Here is a 26,700-nt window from a genome sequence, read left to right as displayed (position 1 = left end):
CAGACCTCATTGTCCCGATAGACCGGGTTCATACCGGACCCCGAGGCTGTCCTGCAGCAGTCGAGACCCGTTTGGGATGGACTCTCCAAGGCCCGCTCGCCAAATCTCTCAACCGAAGTACAGCCACTAGATGTCTCCACTCCCGAGTCACAGAGGGAGAAACCGCACTCCTGCAACACGTAGAGCGGCTATGGACCTTGGAACAAATGCCCTTTAAGAACGGAAAGAAAGACATTCGCTCTAAAGATGACATTTACGCCATTCACCTCCTCGAGACAGGGACCAAGAGAGTCCCGGTCAACGGCGTGTTGAGATACGCCCCGCCACTCCTGCGGCGAGAAGGAATGCCTACTTTCCACGCCAAGACAGACGCCACAGAACGGTACCTGCTGAACACGGAGCGGCGCTTAGCCAAGAACCCCGCCCAAGAGAGTGTATACCGCGCCGAGATTGAGAAGCTCATCACAGCGGGACACGTCACAAAGATGGACATTAAAGAGGCTGACCAGACCACTGAATCGTGGTACGTGCCTCACCACAAGGTCCATCACAACGGTAAAGACCGCATAGTATTTAACTGCAGCTACCAGATCGGATCCCAAAATCTGAATAAAGAGTTACTGCCCGGTCCCACACTCGGCCCCTCCCTACTCGGCGTTCTACTCCGCTTCCGCCAGGAAAAGGTGGCCATCAGCGGGGACATTAAAGGAATGTTCCTGCAGGTGAGATTAGTAGAGGAGGACAAGCCCCTGTTACGGTTCCTATGGAGAGAGAAGCCAGGAGATGAGCACCCAGCCATCTACCAATGGGAAGTCCTCCCCTTCGGAACGACGTGCAGCCCCTGCTGTGCTACATTTGCACTACAGAAACATGTAGCAGAGGACCCAGCAGCGGACGAAGAGGTCCGACACAGCGTAAATAACAGCTTCTACGTAGACAACTGTCTACAAAGCCTTTCAACCCAGGAAGAAGCCGAGGCTCTCCTGATTAAACTCCGCGCCTCATTGATCAAAGGCGGCTTTGATCTCAGGCAGTGGGCCAGCAGCGATCCGCAAGTACTGCGCAGCCTCTCCTCCGAGGACAAGGCAGCCAGCAGCGAGACCTGGATGGCTACAATCCCGGGAGAAGCCCAGGAGATGACCCTGGGATTGGTGTGGCGATTCAAAACAGATTCGCTTCACTACAGACACAAGCCCCTGACTACGGAGCAGGGAAGGCCGGCGGCGGCGCCGACCACCAGACGGAGTGTGTACACAACACTCGCCCGACAATATGACCCGCTAGGATGTATTCTACCGTACACCACCAGGGCAAAAATGATTGTACGAGCATTGTGGGACAAGGACCAGGGCTGGGACGACCCCATTCCCGCACACCTTGCATCCACCTGGAGAGAGTGGGAGATGGAGCTCCACTCACTCCCAGGCGTTAATATGCGCCGAAGCTACTTCCCACCCACGGTGAGGCCAGAGACATGTAAAATGGACTTACACGTCTTCAGTGACGCCTCAGAGGTCGCATACGGATCAGTAGCCTACTTGCGGGCCCAAGAAGAGGGGGGAGAGATCTACACAGCATTTGTCCTCGCCCGCTCGAGAATAGCCCCACGCAAGCAACAATCTATCCCACGTCTAGAGCTCTGCGCAGCCCTAGCCGGAGCGCACCTAGCCACGCTCATCCAACGTGAGCTCACCATACCGGTGTCTAGAACAATCCTGTGGTCAGATTCCACGACAGTACTCGCCTGGATCAAATCGGACTCATGCAAGTACAAAGTCTTCGTGGGAGTCAGAGTCACCGAGATTCAAGACTTAACCGAAGAGTTAACCGGAGAAACAGAGTGGCGCTACGTTGATACAAAACAGAACCCAGCTGACGTCATCACCCGGGGAATGCCCCTAGATGACCTCACCCGTCGCAATGTCTACAGTGACGGCCCAGCATTCCTAAAGCTCCCGGAAGGAGAGTGGCCCACGCCTATCCCGAGGGAAGCAAGTCAAGAGGAGGCTGAGAATAAGAAACCTATGTTCTGTGGATTGAGCACTGTTATCTCCGCAGACCCCAACATAGATGATTGCACTACCATAGAGAGTGCACAACAAAGGACATTCCTGCGGCACCACCCGGAGTGTAAGTCCCCCGCTGAAATGTCAGCAGCTAACTACGAGGAAGCAGAATTGCTTCTACTGCAGCGAGCCCAGAGAGACTCGTTCCCCGATGAATTGGCCTGTCTACAGGGAGGAAAGCCCGTCCCATCCGACAGCAGATTAATTCATCTGGCCCCCGAGAGCGACGCTCATACCCTCATCAGAGTGGGTGGTCGCCTACGCAGAGCCCCCAATCTACCGGATGACATTAAATACCCGATCGTATTGAACAGCCGACACAAGGTCACAGAGCTGATTATAAAGAAATACGATGAGGATGTACATCACGCAGGAGCAGAAAGAGTCTTCGCGGAGATCAGACGTCGTTACTGGATCCTACAAGGAAGAGAGGCGGTACGACGCTTCCAGCGAACATGTCTAGACTGCCGCAAGTGGCGCGCGCAGCCCAGCATACCAAGGATGGCTGACCTTCCTCCATGTCGCCTCCGAATCGGTGACAAGCCATTCCACTCAACGGGTATGGACTGCTTTGGCCCGCTGCACATAAAGAAAGGAAGAGGAACCGAGAAGCGGTGGGGTATTGTATTCAAATGCATGACCACCAGAGCGATACACATCGAGCTTCTCCCGACCATGAGCACAGACTCATTCCTTATGGCCTTCCGTAGATTCACATCACGGAAAGGAAGACCGTCTACACTATTGTCCGATCATGGGACAAACTTCAAAGGCGGCGAAAGAGAGCTGAGAGAGAGCTTCCAAGCTATGGGCCCAGAACTTAAGACCCACCTCGCTCCAGCACAGATTGACTTCCAATTCAACCCCCCAAACGCACCCCACTTCGGTGGTACTTGGGAACGGGAAGTGCGTTCCATAAAGACAGCCCTGTACGCAGTACTTGGGGCCCAGACTGTGGCGGAAGAAGTCCTAATGACAGTCCTCACGGAGATTGAGGGAGTATTGAACTCTAAGCCCCTCGGCTACGTCTCCAGCGATGTGGCGGATATCGACCCAGTTACCCCCAACACACTCCTGATGGGGCGGCTAGATCCCGCGTTACCCCAGACAATGTACCGGCCTGAAGAAGCGAACGGCCGACGAATGTGGAGGTACAGCCAAGTATTAGCCGACAAGTTTTGGAGCAGTTTCCTACTGCACTACCTACCGTCTCTACAGACCCGCCAGAAGTGGGTAAAGGAGAGAGACAATTTGACAGAAGGAACAGTCGTCATGATTATTGATCAATCACTGCCCAGAGCTATGTGGCCGGCCGGCCGCGTAAGCAAAGTGATCACCGGTGCCGACGGCAAGGTCCGAGCAGCTGAAGTGCTTGGCCAGGGGCGCACTTACACCCGTCCCGTGGCGAGGCTCATAGAACTGCCCCGACTCCCAGACACAATCGATGATGACCATGACCCTATAACCCTATGACTTTGTGAAGTTGACTGACCCCTACAGCAAACCCTTATGTGTAAATAGACAACGCGATTAATCTGTCTCTGCTTAACTGATTAGGTCTGGGACCAATCAGGGGGTGGCTGTTGTGAAGGGCCAGATTAAACCGAATATATATATTTATTTATATATATATATTTAATTGTATTTGTATATTCTCTAATATTCCCTGATATCCCTTGTATATTCCTTGTACAATATGCATTGAATATCCATTCTAGCCTACTGAACATCCCATAATAGTCTCCATTCTACTATTGGTCGAGACCTTGGTGCCAGGCTGCCATACCCCCCAGACCCAGTTCAAACGTACCGCTCAACATGTACGAACAAGTCCTAGTTCCGCGTAGGAATCTGGCTACCGCACCACTAATGGTACTATTTGTTCATAGTGCGTATATATACTGCGCTACTAAAGTAGGACTTCCTTTTTAGTCCAGTTTCTTACCCTCCAATAGAGTGACAGACGTAAAGCCTCCCCGCGACGCCACGTGTGGGAGTAAGGCCAAGTTCGGCCTACCATCGGTATTGAGACATCGTGTATATTAATATTTGAATAGTCATATTTGGCACTATATCGTCGAGTTGGACGTAGTCTATTAAGCTAATAATAGTCTATTCATATGTAGTGCTTCGTGCGGTGAGAATACTATCGTAGTCAGTACCCCCATCGTTTCGGGTAGAACTGGCTGCTTATCCAGGGTGGCCGACCCCATGTGAGGCTGCACCCGAGGAGCCCCAGAGCCGACGAGCGAGTGGACCTGCATACCGGATTATTCTACCGACGACAGCCCGCCTTCCCAGGCACGGATTATGCTTTGTATACAGTGATTATTCTATGGATAAAGACCAACACTGCCGTGTGTTGGAAACCCCCCCCCCGGAGAGGACGACAGGTGAGGAGACGCTCTACACGGCGAGGTCGCTTCACGTCTCTCCATCGTGGACCGGAGGAAGCCGGCCCACAGAGAGTCCAACTGCTTTCATCTGTGGATCGAGGATCGCTGAGGCACCGAGCCGCACAACCGTGGGTTCTCCCAGGATACCCTCGGCCAGACGGATACAGCCAGACTCTACCCCCCCCCCCCCCCCCTTCTCCAGTTGTCTTACAAGCGACCGGAATTCCCCCCTAGTGTATCCAGTTCTATAATCATTAAAGTATCATTGCTATTATTCCTTAAATATTCCAGGTTGTATATTTACCGCCTGCGCCACCAGAGATTGGACGTTCTCTATTGATATACCAACGAATACTCATTTGCCATAAAAGTGCATCCTATTTCAAATCATAAATGTAATTAAGTGATTGCTCTACATACCTTTTGCTATGTATTAATTATTATTAAACGCAGACTTTCGACTTGGTACATTTGTGTTGGATCGTTTCATCTACGTGGGAGTGTTTACCATAATTATTTATGCCTAGTACTGGGTGGCCAGAGTCTAAAGTACAAGAGGTAGTGGTAGTAAGTATCATATCTAACAATACAGTCAGGGAATTGTACCCCTCAGTTACAGTGACCAACGGTTTAACTCGTCAGATATTACCTTCTTAAGGCTCTTGTAATTTTGACACAATTTTGTCAATGGATGTGTATATATCTATACCTAAATATCTGAAACCAGAGCCCACTGGTATTTCTGTATGTAGTTGGGGACTACTTGCTGCTGCATTTAGGGGAAGTAAAATTGATTTATTCAAGTTGATCTTGTAGCCTGAAATAAAACTAAAATGTTTAATAGTGTCTAGGACTACAGGTAGGGACCGTGGTGTATTGTCAAGAAATAATAACAGATCGTCTGCGTACAGACAAATTTTATGGTAGGTGTTATTTACTATTATGGGTTTTATTTCGGCACAATTTCTAATTTTTTGGGCCAAGGGTTCAAGAGATAACGCAAATAATAATGCGGAGGCGGGGCAACCCTGCCTGACGCTACGTCTGATAGGGAAGGGTGTGGAACACTGATTGGATGTGATAACCATGGCCGTTGGATTATGATATAAGATTTTGAGCATATTTATAAATGTGTCTCCAAATGCCATATTCTTCATGGTGTGCCATAAGTACTCCCATTCCAGCCTATCGAAGGCCTTTTCGGCGTCAAGGGACAACACTGCACATGGTGATATTTTTGGAGCTTTGTCAATAATGTGTAACAGTCGTCTTAAATTATCTGATGCAAATCTTTGTTTAACAAATCCAGTTTGGTCTGGGTGGACCAATATTGGCAGTATCGTCTCTAGACGTCGTGCGAGGACCTTGGCATATAATTTTAAGTCTCCATTAAGAAGGGACAATGGACGATAGTTAGCACAGATGTTTCCATCCTTTCCTTTTTTCTGTATCAGTGTGATAATTGCTGTACTTATGTCTCTATTAAAACTCCCTTTCATGATGGCTTGTTGGAACATCTCGAGTAGTAATGGACCCAACTCTTTCCAAAAGGTCAAGTACAGCTCCGGTGGGATACCATCGAAACCTGGTGATTTCCCCTGTTTCATTTCTTTCAGTGCATCGTAAAGTTCCTCCAGGGTAAAGGGAGAATCTGTTGAGGTTATTTGTTGCTCTGTTAATTTAGGTAGATCCAAGTCTTCAAAAAAGGAGTCTAAATCAGCTTTTGAGAATTGAGCTTCAGATGAATACAATTGTTGATAGAAAAGTTTAAATTCTAGATTTATTTTGACCGGATCGTTTACCATCGCTCCTTCTTTATTTAGGATTGATGTGATGTCTGCTTTCTGTTCATTATATTGGATTTTCCTAGTCAACACAAAGCTTGGATTATTTCCATTCAAATACTCAGTTTGCCTCGCTCTGTGAGCTAGGAACTCTGCTTTTTGTGCCATTAGAGCATTTAGTTCAGACTTCGCTTTCCAAAGCTCCCTTTCTCTTTCTTGATCGTAGTTGTTTTGTTGTTCTGCAGTTAGCAATGAGTGTCTATTTTCCAATCTGGATATTTCTTGATGGTGGGCTTTGTTACGTGCTGAAGCAAATGATATTGTATTATTGCGAATGAAGCCTTTAGTTGCATCCCATAGAAATCTTATATCTGTAACACTATTTTTATTGATATTGATAAAAAGGTTGAAGTCTGATCTAAATTGCTCACAGAATGATGGATCCTGCAGTAATGTTAAATTAAATTTCCATCTAGTAGCACGTTTTGGACGATTTTCAATTGTATATACACACAGATTGGCATGGTGATCTGATAAAGACATGTTGATAATGTCAGTTTTTTTAATACAGTGTAAAATATTAGCAGATATTAGTATATAATCTATTCTTGAAAATGTTTTATGTCTATTTGAAAAGAAGGTGTATTGTTTTAAACTTGGGTTATAATTTCTCCAAACATCTATCAATGAGTGATTTGACACCAGATTTTTAAATGCTGTAGTGGATGAATTAACTGAGGTTGGACCTGACTTATCCAAGCCTGGTGATAAAACTGTATTCATGTCTGCACCAATAATTATTCCACAATCTGAATACTTTTGTAAGGTCTTTGTTAGTTGGGCATAGAATGCAGAGTCATAAGTGTTAGGGGCATATGCTGATAGCAGCAATATCTCTTTGTCACCTAGAATGCCCTTTACATAAGTGACTCTGCCATCTGAATCATTCCCTTTCTCAATAGTATTGAAATTAAGTTTTCTAGATATTAGAATTAATACTCCTTTTGTTTTATTAATAGCAGATGAGGAAGAAACGACTATGTATCTATTGTTTTCCAATTTTCCCAAATCTTGTGCCATTATGTGAGTTTCTTGAAAGAAAGCTATATCAATCCTTTTCTTGTCTAGATATTCAAGACAGCTGCTATATTTGATATTCTTATTTATTCCCTGTACATTCCATGAAAGTATATTTATTTTTGCCATAATATGTTCTGTAAATTTAATTTAGCTTTGGCAATTATTATTATGTATTATCTTGGAATTATCCATGACACAGTAACAAGAGGATTTCTATTTGCATTAAATTGTCAAGCTGTAGAGTAAAGAATAAAATTAGCAATACATTAGGGAAATAATATATATACATCATGTAACCCCTCCCCAGTTGTAGTCCAGCATCAACCCAAAAACCTCCCACTACCCCCCCACCCCCCACCCGAAGACAGTCACGTGGGTAGAATACCGTAGTATCCTTATTCCACATGGCCACCTTCCTACCTCCTATTCTCTGCCTGTTGCAGAGTTGTGACATGTTAGCTGGTCAGACAGTTCCCTCTACTGGTCTCCCTGTGTTATTAAATATCTACATTTCCGAAAAAAAACAAAATTGGAATATAAACAGGGAGATACATTATTTTTTCTTTTTCTTTCTCTCTTTAATTTATGATAAATTATATTGGGTAAGGAGAGTAATGCTATGGGTGATACTATCGTCCCCACCAGTCATGTTGACCACAGTGCCACCCACAGCAGCTCTACAGTAGATATAAAACAAAATAAAAATACTAGCAGTAATAATTCACCCAACACAGCTACCACTATCTGTTGCTAATAACGTAGATCGTAATAATAATAGCACAAAAAAAAAATATATATATATATATATATAAGCTGAATATGGCCCAAATTATATTTGGTACGGACTGGTGAGTAATACCATGGGTATTACCATGTATTCGGTTTAATCTGATCCTTTGTAACATAGTGACTGATGTGTAATCATGTGTTCTAGTGACTGATGTGTAATCATGTGTTCTAGTGACTGATGTGTAATCATGTGTTCTAGTAGCTGATGTGTAATCATGTGTTCTCTAGTAGCTGATGTGTAATCATGTGTTCTCTAGTGACTGATGTGTAATCATGTGTTCTCTAGTGACTGATGTGTAATCATGTGTTCTCTAGTGACTGATGTGTAATCATGTGTTCTAGTGACTGATGTGTAATCATGTGTTCTCTAGTGACTGATGTGTAATCATGTGTTCTAGTGACTGATGTGTAATCATGTGTTCTAGTGACTGATGTGTAATCATGTGTTCTAGTGACTGATGTGTAATCATGTGTTCTAGTGACTGATGTGTAATCATGTGTTCTAGTGACTGATGTGTAATCATGTGTTCTAGTGACTGATGTGTAATCATGTGTTCTAGTAGCTGATGTGTAATCATGTGTTCTCTAGTAGCTGATGTGTAATCATGTGTTCTAGTGACTGATGTGTAATCATGTGTTCTCTAGTGACTGATGTGTAATCATGTGTTCTCTAGTGACTGATGTGTAATCATGTGTTCTCTAGTGACTGATGTGTAATCATGTGTTCTCTAGTGACTGATGTGTAATCATGTGTTCTAGTGACTGATGTGTAATCATGTGTTCTAGTGACTGATGTGTAATCATGTGTTCTAGTGACTGATGTGTAATCATGTGTTCTAGTGACTGATGTGTAATCATGTGTTCTAGTGACTGATGTGTAATCATGTGTTCTAGTGACTGATGTGTAATCATGTGTTCTCTAGTGACTGATGTGTAATCATGTGTTCTCTAGTGACTGATGTGTAATCATGTGTTCTAGTGACTGATGTGTAATCATGTGTTCTCTAGTGACTGATGTGTAATCATGTGTTCTAGTGACTGATGTGTAATCATGTGTTCTCTAGTGACTGATGTGTAATCATGTGTTCTAGTGACTGATGTGTAATCATGTGTTCTAGTGACTGATGTGTAATCATGTGTTCTAGTGACTGATGTGTAATCATGTGTTCTAGTGACTGATGTGTAATCATGTGTTCTAGTGACTGATGTGTAATCATGTGTTCTCTAGTGACTGATGTGTAATCATGTGTTCTCTAGTGACTGATGTGTAATCATGTGTTCTAGTGACTGATGTGTAATCATGTGTTCTAGTGACTGATGTGTAATCATGTGTTCTAGTAGCTGATGTGTAATCATGTGTTCTCTAGTGACTGATGTGTAATCATGTGTTCTAGTGACTGATGTGTAATCATGTGTTCTCTAGTGACTGATGTGTAATCATGTGTTCTAGTGACTGATGTGTAATCATGTGATCTAGTGACTGATGTGTAATCATGTGTTCTAGTAGCTGATGTGTAATCATGTGTTCTCTAGTGACTGATGTGTAATCATGTGTTCTAGTGACTGATGTGTAATCATGTGTTCTCTAGTGACTGATGTGTAATCATGTGTTCTAGTGACTGATGTGTAATCATGTGTTCTCTAGTGACTGATGTGTAATCATGTGTTCTAGTGACTGATGTGTAATCATGTGTTCTCTAGTGACTGATGTGTAATCATGTGTTCTCTAGTGACTGATGTGTAATCATGTGTTCTAGTGACTGATGTGTAATCATGTGTTCTCTAGTGACTGATGTGTAATCATGTGTTCTAGTGACTGATGTGTAATCATGTGTTCTAGTGACTGATGTGTAATCATGTGTTCTAGTAGCTGATGTGTAATCATGTGTTCTAGTGACCGATGTGTAATCATGTGTTCTCTAGTAGCTGATGTGTAATCATGTGTTCTAGTGACTGATGTGTAATCATGTGTTCTCTAGTGACTGATGTGTAATCATGTGTTCTCTAGTGACTGATGTGTAATCATGTGTTCTAGTGACTGATGTGTAATCATGTGTTCTAGTGACTGATGTGTAATCATGTGTTCTAGTGACTGATGTGTAATCATGTGTTCTCTAGTGACTGATGTGTAATCATGTGTTCTCTAGTGACTGATGTGTAATCATGTGTTCTAGTGACTGATGTGTAATCATGTGTTCTAGTGACTGATGTGTAATCATGTGTTCTCTAGTGACTGATGTGTAATCATGTGTTCTAGTGACTGATGTGTAATCATGTGTTCTAGTGACTGATGTGTAATCATGTGTTCTAGTGACTGATGTGTAATCATGTGTTCTCTAGTGACTGATGTGTAATCATGTGTTCTCTAGTGACTGATGTGTAATCATGTGTTCTCTAGTGACTGATGTGTAATCCAGGGTTTCCGTTAGAATTTTTTTTTGCAGGTCTGAGTGTCCGGTAGATTTCAATCTACCGGACAAATGGGATAAATTCCGGTCAGAGTTTATTGAGCTTAAAAACAATTGATATGCCTATATAAAGAATGACATCATCAAGGCATTTATAATATTTTAACTTAAAACTAGGCTACTTTTGCGTATATACAGTCATTAATATATTCCAAATAAAATAAGTCCCTCGAGACTTCGTGCTGCTGCCGACTTGAGGTGTCGGTGGGCAGTCTGCCCGACCTTAATAAACAGCAGTCTGTTATAATCACATTTTTATGAGCTAACGAATTCCGTTATATTGGACATTTATATTAATTATATCAAGCGAAGAACTGAACATTATCGTGGGTTTGCGTGATTTATATCTCCACCTCCCAACGACTTGGTGCTGGTCATAATGTCCGGTGAAAATAATTCCCTCTAAACACAATTTGATTATTTGAATTGTATTAAAATAGGCTAAAATTAAATCATTTGTTTCATCGTTGCTTCACCAAGCAGCCGGTCTAATAATGACATTCTGTTGTCAGCGCGAGCTGGCTGCTGATATATTTACGTGAAGCATGGAGCAGCAGTGTTTTTAGGTCCGGTCTGGAAACCGCTCAGCAGCGCCCCCACCCAACAGCTGAATTGCCAATGGCTGAATTGGAGTACTGCACCCTGCCGGCCGGCAGATGGATGCTTCTCGCAAATATATCAGCAGCCAGCTCGCGCTGACAAGACAATGTCATTATTAGACCGGCTGCTTAATGATTGTTTGTTTCGTTCATCGCATAGGCTATTTAATTTTAGCCTATTTTAATACAATTCAAATAATCTAATTGTGTTTAGAGGGAATTATTTTCACCGGACATTATGACCGGAGAGATTAAATATGTCGGACTTCAACAGATTTTGCCGGTCAAAAACCGGTAATTACCGGCTAACGGAAACGCTGGTGTAATCATGTGTTCTCTAGTGACTGATGTGTAATCATGTGTTCTCTAGTGACTGATGTGTAATCATGTGTTCTCTAGTGACTGATGTGTAATCATGTGTTCTCTAGTGACTGATGTGTAATCATGTGTTCTAGTGACTGATGTGTAATCATGTGTTCTAGTGACTGATGTGTAATCATGTGTTCTAGTAGCTGATGTGTAATCATGTGTTCTAGTGACTGATGTGTAATCATGTGTTCTAGTGACTGATGTGTAATCATGTGTTCTCTAGTGACTGATGTGTAATCATGTGTTCTCTAGTGACTGATGTGTAATCATGTGTTCTCTAGTGACTGATGTGTAATCATGTGTTCTCTAGTGACTGATGTGTAATCATGTGTTCTCTAGTGACTGATGTGTAATCATGTGTTCTAGTGACTGATGTGTAATCATGTGTTCTAGTGACTGATGTGTAATCATGTGTTCTAGTAGCTGATGTGTAATCATGTGTTCTAGTGACTGATGTGTAATCATGTGTTCTAGTGACTGATGTGTAATCATGTGTTCTAGTGACTGATGTGTAATCATGTGTTCTAGTGACTGATGTGTAACCATGTGTTCTCTAGTGACTGATGTGTAATCATGTGTTCTAGTGACTGATGTGTAATCATGTGTTCTAGTGACTGATGTGTAATCATGTGTTCTCTAGTGACTGATGTGTAATCATGTGTTCTAGTGACTGATGTGTAATCATGTGTTCTAGTGACTGATGTGTAATCATGTGTTCTCTAGTGACTGATGTGTAATCATGTGTTCTCTAGTGACTGACGGCTGATGTGTGATCATTAGGGCTGAGCCCAAACGTTCGAATGCTCGAACCTTCGTTCGTTACATTGGCATTGGAATTCTAAATCAACATTAGAATTTTTTATTTTTTAATAAAAAACGATTTCTTTCTTTTCTTTTCTTTTATATAGTTGTGTCTATTCATTCTGTTTAAACCAATGGGGGTTTTCTTCACAGTTGCAGATACAGATTAGGCTACACTAATATTATAGTATTAAAAAAAATGATTTGAGTTTGAGGATATTTATTTAAATTTCTTTTATATATTATTTAAATTTATATATTTTTAGAAAAAAATTTGAATACAAGGTACGAAGGTTCGAACGTCCGTTCGAAAAACCCTGACGAAGTTGAATCCCAAAAACAGGCTTCGGCGACAGCCTTAGTAATCGTGTTCTCTAAAGGTGGACTGATGAGTGTTCTCTAAAGGTGGACTGATGAGTGTTCTCTAAAGGTGGACTGATGCTGTTGGTTTCCCCGACAGGGGGAGATGGACGGGGAGCGTTTCCGCTGTGACCTGAGGAGGAGTGTGGAGACAGAGACGGGCTACAAGGCTCAGCTCAGGATCTATGTCAGCAAAGGTGAGAGGTGGGCCACAGCTTTTGCCCTATACTAGGAGGCTGAAGCTTTGTGTGTGTGTGTGTGTGTGTGTGCATGTTTGTGTCAGTCATGCCAATTGGCTAAAAAGGGGGCGTGGCAATGGGAGTGACCTATCGCAAAAAAAGGTGTATAACTTCCAAATAGATTCACAGACTTGTATAAGGTTTTGTGGAAAGTTTGATCATGGGGGGCCTCTATACTTCCCACAAGCAAGTTGTCCTTCCGCGTTGCTCTGATTGGCCATGCACGTTTCTGGTCATGTGACATGTGCGCCCAATCGTGTGACGGCAAGTTCTTTGGACGGTTAAGCTTAGGCGCTCTTTCGAAGTTGGTTAAGGTTAGAGTTTGTCTTAGAGCAGGGCGATAGAACGCCAGCCCTGATTCCAAACTCTAACCATAACCAACTGCGAAAGAGTCGCCTAAGCGTAACCAGTGATAAACTAGGCGTTAGGTCGTTTGCAGGCTGTTCGACGCGGACATGGGCTAAGACACTGCTCGTCATGCGATTGGGCGCACATGTCACATGACCAGAAACGTCAGTGGCCAATCAGATTCGCAAAACGCACAAACCGTAGGTCAGTGGCCAATCAGAGCAACGCGGAAGGACAACTTGCTTGTGGGAAGTATAGACGCCATGGGGCAAGGACATAGACACGCCCACTTTTGTGTGTGTGTGTGTGAATGCACGCATACAGTAGATGCATTCACAGTCATAGCATTGTGAATTCGCAATTAGCTGTTGATTTCTTTGTCTATTTGGGGCTTTTGTCATATTTCACTTATATATTTTACTAAAACTGTCTGTTTTATCACCACCTGTATATCTTCTTATAGATATAGACCTATGTGATATATGGATATCCTCTCAAAGCCCAAGTATGTACTTTCCTGTTTCCTCAGACTTACGAGTGTCGGGGTGTTATGGATCATTTGTGCCCGGGCCGAGCCCTAGTCATGTCGCCCTGGCAACCCTTGATTGGCGGACGACGCTGGCCGTAGAGCTGACGCACAGCAGAGCTCTGGATGAGAAGAAGGCTGTGGCCATTCAGGTAGGATCTGGAGTACATTCCAATTGGGCAATATATATATGCAATCAATCAATCAATCAAATTTATTTATAAAGCACATTTCACATGACGCGTGTCAACCAAAGTGCTGTACAGAGGGTAGATACACAAGATACATATAGACAACAATCACACTCCGTTTTATGGGAGGGCACACAGGCAAACACATAGAAAAACAGGGCATGAGTCAGTGAACGGGAAAGGCTAGTAGGTAGAAGTGGGTTTTGAGCCTTGATTTGAAGGCATCTATTGAGGGGGCGAGCCTAATGGAGGTGGGGATGCTGTTCCACAGTTCAGGGGCTGCGATAGCAAAGGCACGGCCCCCCCTGAGCTTGAGGTTAGACCTCCGGACTGTCAGGAGCCTCTGATCGGCTGACCTGAGGGACCTGGGCCCTCATTCATCAACGTGGCGTAGAAAATGTTCTATTTCCACACGTAAGCACAGAATTTAGAATCAGTGCACGCACAAAAAAAACGGGATTTACCACACGTGCGTACGCAGGTTCTACGCACACCTGTCATGATAAATATCACCTTGGCCCTGCGCCGAGGCTCGTGCACACTTTCACGTATTTGCATACCAAAACCGCCCCGATTAACCATATACGGTAATGGGCATGTAAGATTTTGATCAAACTGGCCAGTATCACGTCTTCGTCTGTTTGGCCCTCCATCCAATTCCTCTGCGTTGTGTACTTTTAATGGTCCTGACGTCTCCGATACTGGTAGATAAGATCCTTATCTCCCCCGTTAGTGCAATCCATAAACCATAATAATTCGACACTCCGACACCGTGAAATACCTTACAAGGAAAAGCGTGGTTTTATTTCTCTAAACAGAAACCTCAGCTCAGATGTTAACAGATTGTATTGTCCTTGAAGAGTCTATTTCTAATGATCTTTCGGTGTGTTCATCTATCGTCCTTTTATTATTCAGTCCAATAGTGGTCAGGCCTGGTCGTTAGCCTGAAACCCTCCTCGTGTTAGCCGAAGCTACTGTAATGATGATGTGGCATTCTCCCTTCCCCCCCCCCTAGATGGTGGAGGAGGAAGAGTCTCTCCTGGTTCCTTCCCTCCCAGTCTCAGTCAGATTCTAGTCTGCTCTACCCGGAAACACCGTTCGACTTATAGGTCTTCGTCGTAGCAACGACGGCCCCCCGCCCCTCTCCTGGTTGTCATGCGACGTGCTGTCATGACGACTGCTAACCTTTCACACCATTAAACGTTTCATCCACTGTTGCATTAAAGAGGTCACCCCTCTCCTCCTGCTCTGGGCCTACACTCTAATCTCAGATGTTCTTCTAAGGAATTCATAACAAAACCCTCGCTGACGCGGCCTGTGCCTGTGAAATCACTGGTTCCACCACCGTCACCGTCTTCCATGCACATTTCAATCACCGTTTTAGCTGTGGTCATCTCTCCCCAATCTATACATCACATACATTGAAAAAGCACCGTTTTCTCTCAATCCCCCCTTGATTCTTATCACCCCTTCAGAATCATAAATCATTATTTGGTTTTTCAATTAATTATGCCAAAAATAGCCTGTGGTTGAAGCAAACCAACCTCGTCTCTCGTGCACAAGAAACGAAGACGGCCCACGGTCAACCCAGTGATCCTGCTGCCTGATGTCTGTTTGCGCCCCCCTTCGTGCACAAAGGGAACCGAAACCGACCACCAAAACCAACAACATCCAACGACTCATAACCATTGGAGCCCCCCTGTCTGCTCCCAATAATTATATCCTGTTGTTCTACTGTTCTCCCTCTTATCTACCTTCTATATATATATATATCCTTCTATACATATATCTTATATATGAATCCTCCATTTATATCTCATACTCCTAATCAATGAACACAGGACTTCTCGCTGTTGTCTCGTCTCTCGATCTCCTGATTGACTCTGAAAGGAAGTCCCTGTTTGTTCATGATTCACCGCCCGTGCTCTGTTGTTTCTGTACGCTCTCTACAACGTCTCCGCAGGGAAACCCCCTCCGATGTCCGCCTCGTTCTCCCCTGGGCAAACACCGCCTGCGACCGCTGGACTCCGCCTCGTCGGCCGTCTCCGCCCCGTCGGTCATCTCCGCCCTGTCGGTCATCTTGGTTGAGGCTCATCTCCACCGCCGCCGTCTCCTCCCTCTCGTCGTGGATCATCTGTGTACCAGGCTGCGGTGCCTGGCCCCTGCGGCTTCCTCCTCCTCCAGTCTGTCTCCTGGCCATCTCCATCGCTGTCGGTGTCATTCCCCCCTTGAAAGCAGAAACACAACACCGGCAGTCTTTCTGTACACTCGACCCTGTGTTTTCTATTAGTCTACCGTGGCTTTGGGCCTGCAGCTCGTTCTCTATATATTTTTTCCCTCTGCAAGCCCCTGCCATGGCCACGCCCTTTCAGACTGTTGGACGGTGTGAGTGTCCTACAGCCCATGGCGCTATTTTTTCTCTATTAGTCCCCCACCTTCTCAACACCCATATCTAATCCTACAGGGCTGTTCCCTGTTTTGTTGTCTTCCGGCGTGACACCAGCAGCTAAACGATACCCACTCGGCGCTCTACGTTTGTCCCACGGGTGACCCCCAGCGCGCGCCAGTTCTTTCTGGTGACGTGTCCCCTCAAGACTCTGCCTATTTATTAGGTGTGAGAAGGCCCCACTGGAGATCGAACTCCCTCTTATTTCATAATTAAACTTATTTAATTAACCTGTATATCGATCTTATTATTATGATAATAACATACAACCAAGCATCGCTCTAACATACAACAGAGCAGGTTGGTTCCCTGCTCCTAACTCACATACGTACTCGTACTATCATCTAACATACAACAGAGCTGTCCGTCGCCCTATACCCTACGGGGCTGTCTACCGTCGCCCTGGAGCTGTCACCGTTGCTCTATACCCTACGGGGCTGTCTACCGTCGCCCTGGAGCTGTCACCGTCGCTCTATACCCTACGGGGCTGTCTACCATCGCCCTGGAGCTGTCACCGTCGCTCTATACCCTACGGGGCTGTCTACCGTCGCCCTGGAGCTGTCCCGTCGCTCTATATACCCTACGGGGCTGTCTACCGTCGCCCTGGAGCTGTCCCGTCGCTCTATATACCCTACGGGGCTGTCTACCGTCGCCCTGGAGCTGTCCCGTCGCTCTATATACCCTACGGGGCTGTCTACCGTCGCCCTGGAGCTGTCACGTCGCTCTATATACCACACTTTGAGTTCCTTTACAAAGTTCTCACATACACCACCGTGTATACACACAAGCAGTTGTGTGTATTAATTAATTAACTTAAACTCTACATATTCGCCTATGGGTAATGGAAACTCCCCAGCACTACCCCCCCCCTCCGCAATTAAACTCCTTAATTGAATTAAACTCTAAATATTCCCCTATGGGTAATGGAAACTCCCCAGCACTACCCCCCCCCCCCTCCGCCACTAGGTGGCGACCTACTCCTCCATTTGCCTGTATTAGTTGACGTGTCACTTCCTGGTTCTTTATCTGTTATCTCCTCGTGGTGCTCACGGCCATTTTGACTCGCTCATAATGGCTACTCTCTCAAACAAACAAACGCTGCCCTTCCTTCCACGGCCTAAAAACACAGCTGTTTTTCCTCTCTTTCCTATCCATTATCAGGGGACGCTTTCTCAGACTAATACTCTTGCCTGATCGGACATAATACACACTGGTACAATCTCCTTTCGTCTTTCCTTCTGTTATGAAAACAGTCCCGCCATAACAATTTTTCGATCTGATTCAAGCGCCCCCCCCCCCCCCTTTCCTCATCTCGCATTTACCCTCCTTAAACCAAAACTGTGCAGCCTGCCTCGTTTGCTTTTCATTCTCTGTAGATAACACCCTCGATTTCCACCATGGCTCTCTGCTCATATTATCACAGCTGGCATTCTCTGTGTCGAACTAGAAATGTTTACGTTTACGGATTCACTATCTGTTCGTTTTTATTTGGCTTAAGAGATCAAAACAACCGTGTGCACAGTGAACTCACATTTTTGATCGGAGCGCTGTTTCCCCTACAGCGCTGGTTCGCCTCCTGACCGCTCGACTCGCCGCTCTCTCCCAGGGCTGGCCGGCCTTGCTTCGATCATGATTCTCCCACACATTGATGACTGTTGTCCACTGTCGCCCCATTATTGAAAAAGTCTTTATCCGTTGTTCTTATCTCTTGCAAATCCGGCTGTCATCAACAACCAACAACAACCAACTGTTCCCGTTGTTTTAATCTCTTGCAAATCCGGGTCACGGCACCAACTGTAAGATTCTGATCAAACTGGCCAGTATCACGTCTTCGTCTGTTTGGCCCTCCATCCAATTCCTCTGCGTTGTGTACTTTTAATGGTCCTGACGTCTCCGATACTGGTAGATAAGATCCTTATCTCCCCCGTTAGTGCAATCCATAAACCATAATAATTCGACACTCCGACACCGTGAAATACCTTACAAGGAAAAGCGTGGTTTTATTTCTCTAAACAGAAACCTCAGCTCAGATGTTAACAGATTGTATTGTCCTTGAAGAGTCTATTTCTAATGATCTTTCGGTGTGTTCATCTATCGTCCTTTTGTTATTCAGTCCAATAGTGGTCAGGCCTGGTCGTTAGCCTGAAACCCTCCTCGTGTTAGCCGAAGCTACTGTAATGATGATGTGGCATTCTCCCTCCCCCCCCCCCTAGATGGTGGAGGAGGAAGAGTCTCTCCTGGTTCCTTCCCTCCCAGTCTCAGTCAGATTCTAGTCTGCTCTACCCGGAAACACCGTTCGACTTATAGGTCTTCGTCGTAGCAACGACGGCCCCCCGCCCCTCTCCTGGTTGTCATGCGACGTGCTGTCATGACGACTGCTAACCTTTCACACCATTAAACGTTTCATCCACTGTTGCATTAAAGAGGTCACCCCTCTCCTCCTGCTCTGGGCCTACACTCTAATCTCAGATGTTCTTCTAAGGAATTCATAACAAAACCCTCGCTGACGCGGCCTGTGCCTGTGAAATCACTGGTTCCACCACCGTCACCGTCTTCCATGCACATTTCAATCACCGTTTTAGCTGTGGTCATCTCTCCCCAATCTATACATCACATACATTGAAAAAGCACCGTTTTCTCTCAGGCAACATTGACTTAGTGGAATCCCTTTCTATTCACATAACTGCATTTGTGATGGAGCTTTGACAGCTACAGTAACAGTCTATTGCTCGATCCATCTCCAATATCACGATGGACCGTGCCGGTGGCAAAGACCCGAGGGTGGAGAGGATCTTGAATGAATTCCATCATCATATTTATATGTTGTGTGTCTGTCCACTATGTCTGTTACTTTGTTATTCCCCCCCCTATCTATGTAAAGCGACCTTGGGTCTCTTGAAAGGCGCTATATAAAATGAAGCTATTATTATTATTGTTATTATTATCACATCTGAGCGGGAGCTCACAAATAGACTGTTAGTCTCAGTGAAGTTTCAACGGAGGTCATCTATTCTAACCAACAAATTGAAGTAGAAAGCATTTCGTGACCAATCTTATTTGGAAACATGAAACACAAAATAATTCTCTTTTTATTTGAAACAATATTTAATCGCGTTTGGAGGTTGGTGTTTTGCGTCTGCCCCCCCCGTGCCAAACAAGCAGGCCAACCTCTTGTTCGCGTGTGAGCCCGTTATAATTACACTACTGTCGCTATTTTATAATTAACTATAATGAATTACGGGTCATACAGAAGTTGAACACTAATGCACGGAAGCTTATTTCCGCCTTGAAACTAATGTTCAAGTTGAAATTGATGAATCCCACTCTTTGCTTAGAAATGGTCGTACGCACAGGTTAAGCACATATCTGTGCGTAAGTCAGGTTGATGAATGAGGGCCCTGGTGTTGGAATAGGGGGATAGGAGGTCTGAGATGTAGGAGGGGGTGTGACCATTAAGGGCTTTAAAAACAAATAGGAGAACCTTAAAATCTATCCTGTAGCATACTGGGAGGCAAGGACAGGGGTGATGTGGTCTCTCTTGCAGGTTCCGGTCAACAGTCTGGCAGCAGCGTTTTGTACCAGTTGTAAGCGGGACAGGGAAGACTGGTTAATGCCTATATAGAGGGAGTTGCAGTAGTCTAATCTAGATGAAATGAAGGCGTGGATGACTCTCTGAAGGTCTGCAGGGGAGAGAAGGGCTTTGAGTTTGGCAATGGTGCGTAGTTGGAAAAAACATGCCTTTACCACAGAGCCCTTTGTAGTGTGCAATATATACATGCAGAGGGCCCTTTGTAGTGTGCAATATATACATGCAGAGAGGGCCCTTTGTAGTGTGCAATATATGCATGCAGAGGGCGGGCCCTTTGTATTGTGCAATATATACATGCAGAGAGGGCTCTTTGTAGTGTGCAATATATACATGCAGAGAGGGCCCTTTGTATTGTGCAATATATACATGCAGAGAGGGCCCTTTGTAGTGTGCAATATATACATGCAGAGGGCCCTTTGTAGTGTGCAATATATACATGCAGAGGGCCCTTTGTAGTGTGCAATATATACATGCAGAGGGCCCTTTGTAGTGTGCAATATATACATGCAGAGGGCCCTTTGTAGTGTGCAATATATACATGCAGAGAGGGCCCTTGTAGTGTGCAATATATACATGCAGAGGGGGCCCTTTGTAGTGTGCAATATATACATGCAGAGAGGGCCCTTTGTAGTGTGCAATATATACATGCAGAGAGGGCCCTTTGTAGTGTGCAATATATACATGCAGAGAGGGCCCTTATAGTGTGCAATATATACATGTAGAGGGCCCTTTGTAGTGTGCAATATATACATGCAGAGAGGGCCCTTTGTAGTGTGCAATATATACATGCAGAGAGGGCCCTTTGTAGTGTGCAATATATACATGCAGAGAGGGCCCTTTGTAGTGTGCAATATATACATGCAGAGAGGGCCCTTTGTAGTGTGCAATATATACATGCAGAGAGGGCCCTTTGTAGTGTGCAATATATACATGCAGAGAGGGCCCTTTGTAGTGTGCAATATATACATGCAGAGAGGGCCCTTTGTAGTGTGCAATATATACATGCAGAGAGCCATTTGTAGTGTGCAATATATACATGCAGAGGGCCCTTTGTAGTGTGCAATATATACATGCAGAGAGGGCCCTTTGTAGTGTGCAATATATACATGCAGAGGGCCCTTTGTAGTGTGCAATATATACATGCAGAGGGCCCTTTGTAGTGTGCAATATATACATGCAGAGAGGGCCCTTTGTAGTGTGCAATATATACATGCAGAGAGGGCCCTTTGTAGTGTGCAATATATACATGCAGAGGGCCCTTTGTAGTGTGCAATATATACATGCAGAGGGCCCTTTGTAGTGTGCAATATATACATGCAGAGAGGGCCCTTTGTATTGTGCAATATATACATGCAGAGAGGGCCCTTTGTAGTGTGCAATATATACATGCAGAGGGCCCTTTGTAGTGTGCAATATATACATGCAGAGGGCTCTTTGTAGTGTGCAATATATACATGCAGAGAGGGCCCTTTGTATTGTGCAATATATACATGCAGAGAGGGCCCTTTGTAGTGTGCAATATATACATGCAGAGGGCCCTTTGTAGTGTGCAATATATACATGCAGAGAGGGCCCTTGTAGTGTGCAATATATACATGCAGAGAGGGCCCTTGTAGTGTGCAATATATACATGCAGAGAGGGCCCTTGTAGTGTGCAATATATACATGCAGAGAGGGCCCTTTGTAGTGTGCAATATATACATGCAGAGAGGGCCCTTTGTAGTGTGCAATATATACATGCAGAGAGGGCCCTTTGTAGTGTGCAATATATACATGCAGAGAGGGCCCTTTGTAGTGTGCAATATATACATGCAGAGAGGGCCCTTTGTAGTGTGCAATATATACATGCAGAGAGGGCCCTTTGTAGTGTGCAATATATACATGCAGAGGGCCCTTTGTAGTGTGCAATATATACATGCAGAGGGCCCTTTGTAGTGTGCAATATATACATGCAGAGGGCCCTTTGTAGTGTGCAATATATACATGCAGAGAGGGCCCTTTGTAGTGTGCAATATATACATGCAGAGGGCCCTTTGTAGTGTGCAATATATACATGCAGAGAGGGCCCTTTGTAGTGTGCAATATATACATGCAGAGGGCCCTTTGTAGTGTTCAATATATACATGCAGAGGGCCCTTTGTAGTGTGCAATATATACATGCAGAGGGCCCTTTGTAGTGTGCAATATATACATGCAGAGGGCCCTTTGTAGTGTGCAATATATACATGCAGAGAGGGCCCTTGTAGTGTGCAATATATACATGCAGAGGGGGCCCTTTGTAGTGTGCAATATATACATGCAGAGAGGGCCCTTTGTAGTGTGCAATATATACATGCAGAGAGGGCCCTTTGTAGTGTGCAATATATACATGCAGAGAGGGCCCTTGTAGTGTGCAATATATACATGCAGAGAGGGCCCTTTGTAGTGTGCAATATATACATGCAGAGAGGGCCCTTTGTAGTGTGCAATATATACATGCAGAGAGGGCCCTTTGTAGTGTGCAATATATACATGCAGAGAGGGCCCTTTGTAGTGTGCAATATATACATGCAGAGGGCGGGCCCTTGTAGTGTGCAATATATACATGCAGAGAGGGCTCTTTGTAGTGTGCAATATATACATGCAGAGAGGGCCCTTTGTAGTGTGCAATATATACATGCAGAGGGCCCTTTGTAGTGTGCAATATATACATGCAGAGAGGGCCCTTGTAGTGTGCAATATATACATGCAGAGGGCGGGCCCTTGTAGTGTGCAATATATACATGCAGAGGGCGGGCCCTTTGTAGTGTGCAATATATACATGCAGAGAGGGCCCTTTGTAGTGTGCAATATATACATGCAGAGAGAGCCCTTTGTAGTGTGCAATATATACATGCAGAGAGGGCCCTTTGTAGTGTGCAATATATACATGCAGAGAGGGCCCTTTGTAGTGTGCAATATATACATGCAGAGAGGGCCCTTTGTAGTGTGCAATATATACATGCAGAGAGGGCCCTTTGTAGTGTGCAATATATACATGCAGAGAGCCCTTTGTAGTGTGCAATATATACATGCAGAGGGCCCTTTGTAGTGTGCAATATATACATGCAGAGAGGGCCCTTTGTAGTGTGCAATATATACATGCAGAGAGGGCCCTTTGTAGTGTGCAATATATACATGCAGAGAGGGCCCTTTGTAGTGTGCAATATATACATGCAGAGAGGGCCCTTTGTAGTGTGCAATATATACATGCAGAGGGCCCTTTGTAGTGTGCAATATATACATGCAGAGAGGGCCCTTTGTAGTGTGCAATATATACATGCAGAGGGCCCTTTGTAGTGTGCAATATATACATGCAGAGAGGGCCCTTTGTAGTGTGCAATATATACATGCAGAGAGGGCCCTTTGTAGTGTGCAATATATACATGCAGAGAGCCCTTTGTAGTGTGCAATATATACATGCAGAGGGCCCTTTGTAGTGTGCAATATATACATGCAGAGAGGGCCCTTTGTAGTGTGCAATATATACATGCAGAGAGGGCCCTTTGTAGTGTGCAATATATACATGCAGAGAGGGCCCTTTGTAGTGTGCAATATATACATGCAGAGAGGGCCCTTTGTAGTGTGCAATATATACATGCAGAGGGCCCTTTGTAGTGTGCAATATATACATGCAGAGAGGGCCCTTTGTAGTGTGCAATATATATATGCAGAGGGCCCTTTGTAGTGTGCAATATATACATGCAGAGAGGGCCCTTTGTAGTGTGCAATATATACATGCAGAGAGGGCCCTTTGTAGTGTGCAATATATACATGCAGAGGGCCCTTTGTAGTGTGCAATATATACATGCAGAGAGGGCCCTTTGTAGTGTGCAATATATACATGCAGAGAGGGCCCTTTGTAGTGTGCAATATATACATGCAGAGGGCTCTTTGTAGTGTGCAATATATACATGCAGAGAGGGCCCTTTGTAGTGTGCAATATATACATGCAGAGGGCTCTTTGTAGTGTGCAATATATACATGCAGAGAGGGCCCTTTGTAGTGTGCAATATATACATGCAGAGAGGGCCCTTTGTAGTGTGCAATATATACATGCAGAGAGGGCCCTTTGTAGTGTGCAATATATACATGCAGAGAGGGCCCTTTGTAGTGTGCAATATATACATGCAGAGAGGGCCCTTTGTAGTGTATGAAAGAAATCTCCACCATATTCAGTGTAGTTCCGATCCGTAGGGGGCTGACTACAGCGGTACTGTACCTGCAAATTGGGCGTTTCCTCATAGTCTACATGGCATGGAAGCCATAAGCCCTCAAATTTGCCCAAATAAAAATGGGCTGTTAATGCTTATGATTAAAATATTCTTGTTGCAATAATAAATGGTATATGGACCACTAGCCTTGCTTAAAACTCAGGGAGAAGTGTTTTTGGCCAACAGCTAGGCTGGTCTGTGGTCCGCTTCCATTCATTTGTGCTAAATTAGGCTAGCTTGTTAGGCAGATCAACAGGGATGGAAAGTAACTAAGTATTTTTTTTTAACTCAAGTACAGTAATTAAGTAGAATTTTGAGGTAGTTGTACTTGCGTATTCTCATTGTAGGGGAACTTTTTGACCATACTCTCCTACATTTAACCAGCAATTTCTGGTTACAAAAAGGTTGGCCAGTAGCCAGTAGTAGGTTGACCATCCTCTTCCTCCTCTTCCTCCTCACCACCCGCATTTCATTGTATACCTGTATGCCGTGACAATTAAAAAACTCTTGACCCCCCTCCTCCCTCATTCCCTCTCCCTCTCCCTCTTTCCTCTCCCTCTCCCTCTCCCCCTCCCTCCCTCTCCCTCTCCCTCTCCCTCTCCCTCTCCCTCTCCCTCTCCCTCTCCCTCTTTCCTCTCCCTCCCTCTCCCTCTCCCTCTCCCTCCCTCTCCCTCTCCCTCCCTCTCCCTCTTTCCTCTCCCTCTCCCTCTCCCTCTCCCTCTCCCTCTCCCTCTCCCTCTCCCTCTCCCTCCCTCTCCCTCTTTCCTCTCCCTCTCCCTCTCCCTCTCCCTCTCCCTCCCTCCCTCTCCCTCTCCATCTCCCTCTCCCTCTTTCCTCCCTCTCCCTCTCCCTCTCCCTCTCCCTCTCCCTCTCTCTCCCTCTCCCTCTCCCTCTCCCTCTCTCTCCCTCTCCCTCTCCCTCTCCCTCTCCCTCTTCCCTCTCCCTCTCCCTCTTCCTCTTCCTCTTCCTCTCCCTCTCCCTCTTTCCTCTCCCTCTCCCTCTCCCTCTTTCCTCTCCCTCTCCCTCCCTCTTTCCTCTCCCTCTCTCTCTCCCTCTCCCCCTCTCCCTCTCTCTCTCCCTCTCCCTCTCCCTCTCTCTCTCCTCCCAGGTGGTTGTGTCTTACAGCAACCAGAGAGGAGAGAGGAGGAGCAGAGTTCATACTCTGACCTTACGCTGCTCACACCACCTGCTAGACACCTTCCGCAACTGCCAGGCCCAAACCCTGCTGGCCTTCTACTGCAAGAAAAGTAAGGAACTGAAATATATTACTGGATTATTCCTTAAAAGTGAGGAACTGAAATAGAACCAAATGCTATCATTGTAAGGAGGACCTGTGATAATCATACATAAAACTTACCAACGTGTTGTGTGTCTGGAGGGAATGGTTGAGGAAATAGCATCTGCAGTTCAACAGAGGTACACCGTAATACATTATTGTTAGTAATATACAGGTATGTAGTGCGTTGCACAATTTGTATTTCGTTGTAGTGTATTATGGACTGTATCATTATTAATAATATACCATGCATATATATATACCATGCATTGTACACTGTAGCTGGTAATGTACAGTCCCCCACCCCACCTTACACCATACATTGCAATTTCAAGTGAGGTGGACCGCACGGGAAACAACAATGACGTAACCACCACACTCCCTATATGCAACAATATGTAGGGTATATATGTATACATGTCATTATCTCTACACGGGGTACGATTCGATGTTCATTCTGTGCCTCTCCAGTGTACTGTGCCGCGTTGGAGCGCCCCCTGCAGGAGCTGAGGGAGGAGCTGCAGACGGAGGTGACGGAGGCCCTGGCCTGCTACCGCAAACACTGCAGCTCTGCCTCGGTGTCCACGGGACAGGTGAGGGACGTTAACCCTTTCACTACCACACTACCAAATGGTTAACCCTTTCACTGCATCAATACAGCAGGTTAACCCTTTCACTGCCACACGACAATGGGTTAACCCTTTCACAACCACACTACAGAAGGTTAACCCTTTCACTACCACAAATAGACGGTTAACCATCTGTAGTGTGGTAGTGAAAGGTTAACCGTCTGTAGTGTTGTAGTGAAAGGTTAACCGTCTGTAGTGTTGTAGTGAAAGTTTAACCTTCTGTAGTGTGGTAGTGAAAGGTTAACCGTCTGTAGTGTTGTAGTGAAAGGTTAACCGTCTGTAGTGTTGTAGTGAAAGTTTAACCTTCTGCATTTAAAAAATGTGTTTTTTTTTTTTCAGGCCTGCAAATATTTTGAGACAATTATGAAATACCCATAAACCTTTGGAAAATGCATGGACATAAAAACTGATGGCCATCGTTTTTGATCATATATGTAAATCTGAAAATATAAACGACAGGAGGAGTCATAGGTTTACACAACTGGGTTACAGATATGTCATAGCAGACAAGA

The 26,700-nt window shown here is 45.0% G+C and overlaps 1 protein-coding gene across 1 annotated transcript in view; it reads left to right on the top strand.

Moving 5' to 3' along the window:
* The window catches only part of LOC311223353 (protein transport protein Sec24C), a gene marked incomplete at its 5' end in the record, with an annotated part of 112,958 nt that overhangs the window by 67,095 nt on the left and 19,163 nt on the right, over nt 1–26,700 (top strand). Inside the window, 4 exons of the mRNA XM_084308144.1 lie at nt 12,813–12,909; nt 13,829–13,977; nt 25,392–25,530; nt 26,031–26,152. Of these exons, the coding sequence (XP_084164270.1) occupies nt 12,813–12,909; nt 13,829–13,977; nt 25,392–25,530; nt 26,031–26,152 (507 nt within the window). The remainder of the gene's footprint in view (nt 1–12,812; nt 12,910–13,828; nt 13,978–25,391; nt 25,531–26,030; nt 26,153–26,700) is intronic.

Source organism: Notolepis coatsorum, assembly GCF_963971535.1.
Source record: "Notolepis coatsorum genome assembly, chromosome: 2".
NCBI lineage: Eukaryota > Metazoa > Chordata > Actinopteri > Aulopiformes > Paralepididae > Notolepis > Notolepis coatsorum.
The sequence above is the reverse complement of the archived record's forward strand: the minus strand, read 5'-3'. Positions and strand labels throughout refer to the sequence as shown.